This window comes from Falco biarmicus, chromosome 4 (assembly GCF_023638135.1).
Source record: "Falco biarmicus isolate bFalBia1 chromosome 4, bFalBia1.pri, whole genome shotgun sequence".
In the NCBI taxonomy this organism is placed as follows: domain Eukaryota; kingdom Metazoa; phylum Chordata; class Aves; order Falconiformes; family Falconidae; genus Falco; species Falco biarmicus.
The window spans coordinates 111,451,479-111,463,508 of NC_079291.1; the positions used below are offsets into that span (position 1 = coordinate 111,451,479).

General features: G+C 41.2%; 1 protein-coding gene and 1 non-coding gene across 3 annotated transcripts in view; both read right to left on the reverse strand.

The window, feature by feature from the left end:
- IARS1 (isoleucyl-tRNA synthetase 1) overlaps positions 1-10,639 on the reverse strand; it is a 112,523-nt gene extending 101,884 nt beyond the window's left edge. Inside the window, exons 1-6 of one of the 2 annotated variants that reach the window (XM_056338669.1) lie at positions 10,513-10,639; positions 8,031-8,121; positions 5,236-5,355; positions 4,562-4,718; positions 3,992-4,111; positions 256-338 (exon numbers count right to left, since the gene is read on the reverse strand). In XM_056338669.1, coding sequence (XP_056194644.1) covers positions 256-338; positions 3,992-4,111; positions 4,562-4,718; positions 5,236-5,354 — 479 coding nt within the window. In that variant the 5' untranslated portion in view covers position 5,355; positions 8,031-8,121; positions 10,513-10,639. Of the gene's footprint in view, positions 1-255; positions 339-3,991; positions 4,112-4,561; positions 4,719-5,235; positions 5,356-8,030; positions 8,122-10,119; positions 10,470-10,512 lie in introns of those variants that run through there. The other variant, XM_056338670.1, reaches the window with a different exon arrangement.
- Positions 7,323-7,457, reverse strand: LOC130149340 (small nucleolar RNA SNORA84). The gene has a single exon (XR_008821885.1). It is a non-coding gene; the product is annotated as a small nucleolar RNA SNORA84 (small nucleolar RNA).
- Positions 10,640-12,030: the final 1,391 nt, after the last annotated feature.

Here is a 12,030-nt window from a genome sequence, read left to right on the forward strand (position 1 = left end):
TGTACTTCATTCTGAAAAACCCTACTGTCCTGAAGAAGAAAACCCTACTAACCTGAAGAAAAAAAAATAGGTCAATTAATTCCATCACTTTGACATCAAGAGATTTCACATCATCTTAATTACTTTGCCTGCTGTTTATCTGAATTTGGCATGTTTCAAAACGGTTCTATGGACCAACACTTGTTTACAATAATTTAGGCCTCTTAAAATTTCAAATTCATAAAGTATACATGCAAGGTACATAAGTTCACTTACCATACAGACTCCATGAACTCAGGATAAAGCGTTTTATAGTCATTTTCAAAATCAATCCAGCGTCCTAATCTGGTAACACTAAACTGTTGAGAAACACACAGATTGAAAGGCACCTTAACATTAAGAATCACGATACATTTCCAATATTTATTCTGTAAAACAGCTTGATTTTGAAGGGCAGTGTTTGTCTCATCTCAATAAAATACATTATGAAATATTTTAGCCTGACAACAGTTCCAAACAGTGTACTGAAACAAGCAAAACATAAGCAAAGAATGAAACCATGAACGTAACTATTTAGAACCAAGGTCACACAACAGGCAAACATGTTCAAGATTACTAAACAGAAATGGTGGATCATTCAAGGTTCAGCCGAGGTTCAAATGCCTGAAAATTGCTTTTTATTACAGTGGTCTTGCTTCTATTTTTAAAACTATCCATTGCAGATACAGCCAAAATCAAGAACACAGTCTATGAGCTTTCAGTTATATGAAAACATGATGTAATTCAAAGACAAAGAAATGCTTGAAGAAATTGATATGTCACAAGGAGTTATCAACATTATTTCAGGGCCAACTGCCTTTTTTGACTTCCCAAAGCTATGACAGTGCTGCCAAAGACCACAAGACTGACAGGTGTTAGTCCTCATCTCAGGGCAGATTATGGTCACGTCCATTGGCACAGAGTATGAAAACTAATGAGCTAGCTATGGGATTCACTCGGACAAGTGGTACTCTTCCTAATTTCACAACTCTCAGAACCACTAGCTCTGCAAACACCCAAGCCCAGAGACACCTGTCCTGATGCTGTTAGATACAGACCATACTAAATGTCAAACTAGTACAGTGAAAACAAAGCAAATGAACGCTCCCATCTCTGTGTTTTCAGGTAACACCTGAGCTCTTGAAATATACCAGTTTTGATTTTGACCTTTAAGCCACTCTGATGTTCCAATATTAAGAAACAAAGCCTAGAAGTGATTAGTACAAAGATCCACAAAGTTGGAGTATGTTTGGTCTCAGCATTGAAAGATCTTACACAGCCAAGGAATCTTTTACAGTTTTTCATAACGTTCAAACACTTGCTAGCCACTCCAGACAGAAGATAAACACTATCACCAATAGGAATGCTGGTAATTCCTCTCCTAACACTGTCCCAAAATGTTTGGATTTATTACCAACCAAATCACAAACAAGATAATTAAATAAATTTCATTATTTTTGTTAATAACCTAAATATGTGTCTGTGTGTGGAAATCACACATATACGTGCACAATTTTATGCACAAAACAAAATACAAAATCCTTTACCATCCAAAAGTCAACTTATTTGGACTAATCAGCACTGCAAAAATATCAGTTGCTGAAGACACAGCAAGTTAAAAAGAAACAACTATGGGAAACAAAACACAAACCAGAATCAATCATTTTATTTCTAAAAGCAACAAAGAACCATTGATGATGTTTTTGAAATACAATATTTCAGAGTATAGATGAATGATTGTATATTTGGGGAAAAAAATAACAAACCCCAAACCAACAACAAAAATCCCAAACAAACCAACCGAAAAACCAAACAAAACCACTCTGTGCTTTTCGTCCAGCCATTCACTTAGATTTAGCCACAGCTATTCTAACCAAGGCAGCTGTGGTTTCTTCAGATACTGGCCATAACTTCAAAACGCTCCCAAGGGCAAATGATAAAAGAATTGCTATTTCAATCAAAAGGAATACAGGACTAGGGATTGTGATGAGTAAGAACAGCTTCCACATGAGGAAAAACTAAACAATTAGGACTATTCTGCCTTGAAAAACAACTCACTGTGAAGATAAAGGTTTACTGGAAACCATGTTATAGAAGAGCTGCAGTTCTCCAGACTATGTATAGAAATGCCTTCATACAGACTGTTTAGAGGACATCAGTATTCATTCAAAATATAGCTAGATAAATTAATAAGCAGAAAGAAATCTGTTAGGAATTATATGCTAGGAAAAAAAAATTAAATCCTTTGGCCTAGGAAGGTCTTGTACCACAAAGGTACATGAAAAAAAAAAAAAATGGCCCTTCAGTGCTTGCTATTGCATGCTGTCACTGTGATAAGTGGCACTGCTAGGAAAGCCCCTGGGCCACTCCTCAGCTCTAGGAAGCCACAGAAGAGTCGTCAGTTTACAGACATATCAGACGGCCAGCAAAAACTACGTGCTGGGCTAAATGTACTTTATTCTGGCCACACCGCTAAGGACAAAAATAAAAAGCATGAGCGTCTACGCACAGGATGATTATTATTCAGAGTCAGAAAAAAACCTCTGCATCTCTTCAGAAAATATCTAACCCATCTACTTGGAATAGCTCTCCAACCTCAAGAGTCTGCACAGACCAATGCTTTCCCTATTACTATATTCATAGGATACAAAGTTTAGACCAATATTCTCTTGGAAGACTGAGGATTTACCCACGCCTATTCTGACACAAAACCAGATGCTAGAACTTCTGCTGTTCCAGAAATACAAGCTATAGTCCTGCACTCTGGCAATGAAAAGACTGAAAAGGGGGGTGGGCACACAAAAGCAGGAAGGTTCATGTGTATTTTCTTTGTTGGTTCCATTTGAAAAACAGTGTATTGGGTCTGGCTGAGCCCCACAGCAGCCCTCATAGTGTGGTAGCTAGAAACATAGTGATGAGACACCAGTGTTTTGGCTGCTGCTGAGCAGTGCCAGCACAGCATCCAGGCTGCCTCTCCAACATGGACCTCCCCTCACCGGTGGGCTAGGGGTGGGCAAGATCTTGGGAGAGGACATAGCCAGGACAGCTGACCCAAAGCAACCAACGGGATATTCCATGCCATGACAGCTGCCCAGATGTAAAAGCTGTGAGAAAAGAAGAGGAAGGGGGGGCATTCATTATTTACAACATCTGTCTTCCAGAGCAACCACTATGCATACTGAAGTCCTGCTTCCCAAGAAGCAGCCAAACATTGCCTGCTGATGGGAAGTAAAGAACAACATCTTTTGTTTTCCTTTGCTTCTGCGCACACGACTTTTGCTATTGCTTCATTAAATTGCCTTTATCTTGATGCACAAGGGGTTTTTTTCCATCTTATTTTCTCCCTCCCCTGCTCTGCTGAGGAGGGGAGTGAGAGCAGCTCAGTAAGGACCTGGCATCCAGCCAAGGTCAACCCACCACACAAAGTCAGACCTTATTTTCCATTTTCTGTACAAGAGAAGACACTAAGAAAGAGGTAACTTTTTCAGTTTATCTACGAGATGTTCAGTGTACCCAGTCAGACACTTTGAGCCCCAGGTTACCTTAAAGCAAGGATCCTCAAACTACAGCCCGTGGGCCGGATACGGCCCCCCAGGGTCCTCAATCCAGCCCCTGGTATTTACAGAAACCCGCCCCCCCCCCCCCCCCGCCCCGGCAGGGGTTGGGGGGAAACCAAGCAGCCGCAGATGACCTCCTGCCACTTCATCCATGCAACAGCCCCCTGTTTAAAAAGTTTGAGGACCCCTGCCTTAAAGTAACCTCTTGATATCACAGCAGCCTCCCTGTTCTGAGCCCCAAAGCTGTTCTTTTAGTTCCCCTTTCAGGGCCATCAGTGAGAAACAAGGTAGCTAAAGACATGAGATTTATTCACATAATCAAACAGAAAAAAGGATGAAGTTCAGCCCAGCTGAAAAACTTCTGCACACATACGATTAGAAATGTACAGCAGAATATGCACAGAGTCTTCACTCACCTCCCACTCCTTTGAGTATCTCATCACAATTCCTCTACACTGGTTGTTGTATTCTTCAATCCCCATCTTCGCCACATCCTCTGGCCCTTTAATGCCTAAGGTCTTGTCAATCTCATATTCCTGGGAGCATTGAAAACAATCAGACAAAAATCCCACACTGTCATCAAAAGCTTTCAGCATTTCTCTGCATAGTTAACTTATGTTCTGTGCATTCTAATGAGGCTGAAGGACCTCCTTCAGTCTTTTGAGATTTCATGAGTAATGCAATATCTGCTTAGTTCAGGTGCAAAGGATAACCCTGGTGTGAAACAAAAAGCATTTTCTGAAATACATACCAAATAAATACATGTTTATAGTAATGAACAAAGTGCCTGGAGAAAGGCAGGTGACCAGTAGGAAGAACGTTAACTCACCCACACACAAAAGCCAGAGCAACACACTGGACAAAGAACTTCCATTTCTCTTTTAGCAGCAAAGCCAGGCATAAGAGCAATAGAAAAGTGACTGATAAGCAGGTACAACACAGAAAGAACCAACAGAAATATATGTAGGCAGATTTATTACACATACCACAGGTAAACCATGGCAATCCCACCCAAATCTTCTGTCAACGTGAAAACCACTCTGATGAGCAAATCTGGTTACAATGTCTTTAATGGTTCCTGCAAGAATATGGCCATAGTGTGGAAGTCCAGTAGCAAATGGAGGGCCATCATAGAAGTTAAACCTGCAACACAAGATAACATTCTTAATTAAATTGAAAACTGAGCATCAAATCTTCAAACAGGATATGTGTATCTGTATGCTTATGCTTCTTATGTCTTACTAGAACAAAACCATTTCTTCCTCTTCAATTATCAGTCAGCACAGGTATCCTGTTGGCAGTGGGACTAAAGGGAACATTTCAGCTCACAGTTCCTAGTGACTGCCAATTCTACCAAGATTATTACCGAGAATACCAGCATGCTGCTCCACAGCTGGCAGACACAAGAGTTGTCCTTGCTTACCTGCAGATTTCCTTTATAAACTCACCAAGCAGGAAACCACAGGTTTATTACTACTGTTTGAACAGTGTTTATTCTTCACAAAGTGAAATATAAAAGTGACATGACAATAACATTAGCCAAGACTTCTATCTGCAAAAGGAACAGCTGTTATTAACAGAACTGAAGAAAAAACAAAATTAAGCTAAGCCAACCTTGCACTGTCACACACAGTAGCTACAGCTTCCAATAGATTCTTACCTAGGTCTATTCTTTGATTGCTTTAGGCATTCCCGGAAACAATTAAGATTTTTCCAGAGCTCCAGTATCTTCTCTTCCTCATTTGGAAAAGTTATGTTTTCTGGAACTTGTTGAACCATTCTTTCCCAGCAACAACCAAGCAGAGAAAAGAAAACACATATTGAACAGAAGTGAGAAAAAAATTACTTCACAAATGCACTTCATTGTCTTACAAATGCATACCACCAAACTACATCTGTTTTTCAAAGAGCCTGATTCAGCATAAACATGGAAGCAAGCACTATATCCTAAAAAAAAGCCTAATAATTTGACAGACTAGCACCAAAGTTTTGTAACAGGAAAAGGATTCTCCAATAATCAGCTATGGTCGTTCATTTTCTATTATGCTTTTTTTGTTTGTTTGTTTCCTATAGAAAACACTCAAAGGGCAAATTATTTTTTGGTTACAAGTTTGGGTTTTTTTCATTAGGAAAAGTTTCCAAGTTCAAACAGACTCTTCAGCATCAGTTTGTGAAATAGTGAGACTTAAAGTTCAGGAACCAAAACTGGTAGAGGTGGCTCCTTTTCACTGTACATCTACTCCTACCATTTAAAGGTTTAAAAGAGCATTTTTCCATCTAGCTAGGCCATCAATCTCAGATGTACCTAAGAACAGCTAGACTACAGATAGTACAGTTGAAACACGTTCTAATGAAAGATGAACACATGGGAAGAATTCAACCAAGCAGATGAAAAAGCTCAAAGACCTCAGCTGTGAATCTTGGAAAGCTCCAACTTCCAGAGTACTGATAAAACTACTAGTCCCTTTTTTTTTTTCCCCCCCCTTTCAGTTTTACAAATATGTCAGAACTAAGCCACAAGGGGCTACTTCTTGCTGGCCATTTCCTGACCATCTTTTTTTGTTTGGTGGATTTTAGCCACCAGAGTCCAAAGCCATTCTTTAATTCTGGGTAAGTCAATGAAAATCACTACAAGCAAAATTATGTACAAGCAGCACAGGGAAGAGAATTCTCAACATCATTAGGAACACACAATAAAGCTGCCTGGTGTTCCAGACCTGCTACAAGATTCAAAGGAGTCAAGTTTCAAGAAAATGCTAGAGCAAGCACTAAGCAAACGCTCTGTGGAGTAAGGATATTTAAGACATGAGTTCTGTAACAGAAGAAAACTGGTTACAAAGGTTGTAATAGGAGACTGCAGAGAAGAAACGGGTTCTCCCATCTCTAGCTTTAGTGCTGCTGTTCCACAGCACTTACACCAGAACGAGCTGAACACTATGACAGACTGAAGTTTTGCTTAGCATTGTAGAATTACAAGTACTGGCACAAGGACTGATTTTTCCAATTTACTCAGGTTGGTCAAGTACTAATCATAAAGCTGCAACAAATGCAAACACATCAAGACAATACTTCAAGTTACAGTTGACATGCTGCTAGGTAGTGCTACAGTTCCAAAACATTTATTTCATGAAACCCAGAACACCACAGACATTGATAGTTCAATGCTTGAACCCATACAAAAAAAAATGTGCCCCAAAATGAAACCTACAGACAAATTCCACCATTCATACATTTTTGTATTAATGACAGATCATTCTCCCCACTAACAAACCCAAGTTATCAAATAAGGCAAGAAATTAATCAAGAAACCCACAACCTGGTACACAGGCAACACAGCAACTGAAGGTGAAATCATGAGCTGACAAGGAACACATGGACATGGCCTGCGTGTATTCTTAAAAAAGTAACAGCAGGTCTTAGCACAGTAAGTTACAGCATGCAAAACTTGTACAAGAGTTTCCATCATCGTATCTCAAAGCACTCAGCAAAGCGCTAGTCAGGCCACACCATTTTCTCACTAATTTGATCAAAGCCCCAGAATCACAGAGACAATGGAGATGATAAAAGAATTCAGCCTTAAAGCTTATTTCCTACAAGCCAGTTGACTTAAGGACTAACGATCTGCAAATTTTACTTGGATCAAGCTCAGATCTCACAATTTACTGATAATAACTGCAAAGGTTTTGGCAACGGGCCCAGCTGTCAAGTCCCTATAATCTAATAAATTAAATACAGGTTTAAGGTTTGGTCTGTAACTGTGTCCGGGCTATGGAAGCTGCTCATGTATCACAGACTCCATGCGTAAATCACAGTATCACTTTTGGCCCATTTCTATCAACTGAAGCACCGTATGCACAAACCAGTGTCCAGTAACCACAGGGCACAAACTCATACACAATCTTATCAATATTACAAGAGAAATTTTATTATGTCAGAAAAAGGAAAAAATTACTGATCAGAATTAATATGTGACAGTCACAGGTCAATTTTTTCAAGTTACAAAACAACTTTAAATAGATTGACTTAAAAGATAAACCACATTTAGAATCTATCTGTGGCTCAGCCTCAGTCGAGCAAAAAAACAGAGACTTTTGTGTTCAGGAAAAGTATAACCAGTTTATAGACAGATGCATGAATAATTCTTTATACCTACAGCAAAAAAAGTTACTATAAGCAATCTAGGTATTTAAGTCAGAAAAAAAGCACGGATAGCTCATTACTTTGAACACAGAATGAGTGAAAACATCACCAATGATGATACAGAAATTATACAAATATGTCGAACACAACAACACTTTTGGACAACACTCCAAATTTACATAGAGTAGTAAACATGGGGGGAGGGGGGTGGGGGGTGTTTTCTTGTTTCTCTATGCATTTCCTGCTGACAAAGTGTTAAAGTTTAAGACAATGCACCATGGGGAATGTGGGGTTTTTTCCCCCAAGTACACTCACTTTTTCTAAAAGATAGTAACATTCAATAGGAAAGGTGTCAAGGTTCGTAGATTTTGCTACAGCAGTCTCCAATTTATGCTGGGCTTCTTATCTAGAAAAAAAATTAAACAAGCATTAAAACCATAAAAGCAAGTTAGAATCTTTTCAATATCAAGATTTTTTTAAATCAGTTTTTAATTTTTCAACAAAAAATAAAAATGCCCCTATGAATGAAATTAATTAGAAATTCACTGGATTTAACATACATCACGTACAGAAAAATGATGAAAACAAAGCAGATTTCAAGATATTACTAATTCTGTTGACCAAGAAACTGAAAAAATGCAGAACCAGTATGAATTAGAAGTGTACAGAAGGTCACCTAATTTCAAGGGGTTTATGATCAGTTTCTTGTCCTTGTTGCAGTCACCCTCACTCACAAGTTATTCTATATGAGACCGATGCACACGCTTTGCTTCAGAGACAAGCAGAAGTCTCCTTTCTCCATGTACAGAGGCCTTCCCAAAGTCAAACGACACGCTATTTTACATACACACAGAAGTAAGCTCCCCGTCTCTGCCTTTTCAGGTACTGAGCTTTGAGGCAAGGCTCTTTTCTGAAGTAACAGTGTTCTACACTGTTCAGCTGATAATCAAAAGCATCCATTTCCAGAATGGATGGAAACAACCAAGTTTAAAATAAAAAGGATGGATAGGAACAGAATGCTAAGCTACAGAACAGACATCGCTTCTGAAAATCTTGTGCTAATGCCTTATACAGGGAATAAAACTGCAACAGAGACCTGAGAATGGGTGAGAAAAAAACAAACTAATCATGCACACCTACCTTTAAAACTTCTTTTTAAACTGAATAATCTCATCCTACTCTTAACTAGCACTTTATATAAATGACCAAATCATTGAAAATGCAAGAATAAACTTAGTTTAAAAAAAAAAGTGAGCCTTTTTCTTCTCCAAAAAGACATAAAGCTGCCACCCTCACAGCCAGTCTTTCCAACACTGCAATTGGTAAGTGTAATTACTTCATGAAAGAATTTAAAACATGGCTTTCTTCACAAAAGTTTAGGGTTTGATGGCAACATTGAAAATTTATATTTACACCTTATTCACAGCAGACCAGTAACAGCCTGATTATTCCACTGCTCTATTTGAGGGGTCACAGACTTTTCTAACTGAAAAATATGCCCCAAAGTGAGCAGATCAGCAGACTAAACTGTGAAACCAGGAAGTGACAGTTTCTAGTATCTGAACAGGTAAATGAAGTATGGTTAAGCTGAGCCTGATACTCCCTAACGCATCCTCAAGTATCAAGATTAATTCACCTCAACCTCAAGTATCAAGATTAATTCACCTCAACGTATCACTTAAGAGGCACTACAGTCCATCTGTCCGTCCCTCCCCCAATAAGTGTTTATTTTTATGCTGAAAATCCTATTAAAAGACTGCTGAAACATTGAGCAGACTCATATATTAACAGTATATTCAGACACAAATGTTTCATACTATGCAAGAAGTCAGTTTTACCCTGTATATTACGGTATTAAGCAATTTTTTCTGTTCACACTACCTTGCTTAAAAGTGTAAAATTTGTCATTACAAAAAAAAAAAAAAAATCCAGAAAATCCAGTAGTTTGTTTGGGTTTTTTAATCAGAAACTGGCATCAGTTGAGTTAGCAAAAGCTGCTTCTATGTGTCAATTAAATTCTGCTATTACCCGACAGTCCCTTCCCAAGCAGGTCACCAACAAACGAAAAAAATGCTTTCTTCAATTTCCAGAAGGCTCCTGGGAGGGGTAAGGGAAGCCAACATTTGCTGAAGACAGAAATATCAAATTCATCGCAACTACAGAAAAAAAGAGTGTGTCTTCCTCAAAAATTTCCCCTTTCCTGAAAGGATGCTGAAGGGGAAAGCTTAAGACGTATTATGCATCACAAAGCATCTCAGGTTCTTTGTTAAATAAATTAGGCCTTGATAGGTATTAAACGCTGCAATAAAGAAACTGGTTAGCCTTTAAGAAGTACCTATTCTAAGTAATCACTCAATTCCAGAAAAAGCAAAGAACATGTAGAGTACCCAGGGAGGTAAAATACCTTCCAGGTGAACGTTATACACACAAAGCATAATAGCTCTACGGCCTGCAAAGGCGCCGGTCACGCCACAGCCCAGCACCGAGCAGCCAGCCCGGCCCTTTCCCCAGACAGGAGAGGCACCGGCCGGGCCACAGGCCGCGCCAGGCGACAGCGGGGCTGGCGGCCAGCGGGACTAGCACCAGCGTACGAACCGCCGGGCTCTGTGACACCCGAGAGGGCTCCGCCCGGCACCGGCACGAAGCGCCCCCGAAAACCTCGCAACGTCCCCGGGGCCCTGGCGCGCCCCTCCCTCAGGCCTCTGAGCCGGCCCTCGCCGCGCTGACAGGGGTCGGCTCGGGACAGCGGCTCCGCGAGTCGAGTCGGGCCGGTCCGGGCTCCGCCGCCGCCGCTCACCTCAGTGCCACCCGCCCCGCAATGATGCAACCGCGCCCGGGAAAGCATGGCAGGAAGCACCGGCGGGCACACCCGGCAGCGGCGGCCAGTCAGCGCGCGCCACACTCGGTGCAATAAGGTGGCCTCCCATTGGGCACGGCGCTCTCCGGGAAACGCCAGGTCCCAGCGGCGCGGGGCAGACCGGGAAACTGCCCGCCCTCCCGCCCTGCGCCTTCTCATTGGCCGGGGAAGCTGGGGGCGGGGCCTCCCCGCGGGCGGGGCGGTGAGGGGGCTGCAGCCGCCGCCCGCCCTTTACTGAGGAGGACTGAATCCTTCTCTGGTTTTAATGCCTTACGTTTCTTTCACAAACTAAAATGGCTTTTTAAAATGTCCAGTGGCTGCCATGACTGCGTTTGTGCGGAGGGAGCGCAGCGCAGTCGGCTCGGGCGGCGGTCCGCTGAGGGAAAACTCCATTTGGAGGCCCACAGAGGTGATGCGCTGTGGCGTTTCTGGGTTTGGAACAGAGAAAGTGAAAATACTGTCCCTCAGCCACAGGATTTCCCCTCACAGACCCAAAAAAGAAAAACCTTTTAAATCCTCGGGGTAAAATGAACTTCTGCTTTGAGGTCAAGACAGGCTCCAGCAGTGAGCCCTGAGCCTAAACGCTCTGCTTAGAGCAAAATCCTGAGTCAGAGCTCTGCTGGGCTTCCTTCAATAACTGGATACTAAGTGCATCTGGAGAGACTTACCACACACATTTGAGAAAGCTGACCCGGCCTCCATTAAAGGAATACTCTTAAATAGGTTGAGATAGCAATTCCTAAGACTAAATACAGGAGAAGTCCCCTCCTCTAATGCTGCATTCTAACTAGAAAAAAATACTTGTAGACGGGTTCCCATATGTCAAAGGAAAGTTAAGAATCTGAAAAAATATTATTACTGGCTGACAACCATAGCATTCTGGAATTACAAAACATTTCCTTCCACCTATAGCAAGTGCTGAAAACAGCTGTGGAAAGGCTTCTGACAGTGAAAAATGGGAAAGAGTCCAGGGAGGGGACAAAGGGAGACACATACTCTTTCTAGACTGTGCATCTGCACACCTGAACCCCTAACCAAAACAGATCGTGGGAAGTGACGTTCAGATCAATAATGGCCCAAACAGTTCAGCTGCCGCCACGTAAAAGTTTTCAATTCTTAAAACTTCTGTACTAATACAAGTGTAGGTAATCAATAAAAGCTAGCTTTTGATTCTCATTCTCAGGACTAGATACAAGATCAACTCACTGGTCTGCACAGGGCAGTGTCTCAGTCCGCAGATGAGGAACACATCCAGATTTGAAGTGTCTGATAGTAAACAGAGTTCTCACTGGCACAAAGAAGCACAAGACTATTTTCTAGACATAATTTTGTACATTAGAGTAGCTAAAAAGGGAACTCAATCTGCATCAGGCTCAGAGAAACAACACAGAAAATGTGAAGTGAGGCTAGGATAAACAGGACCCGGAGAGACTGAGTATATGTGCTTGCCAGGAGAGT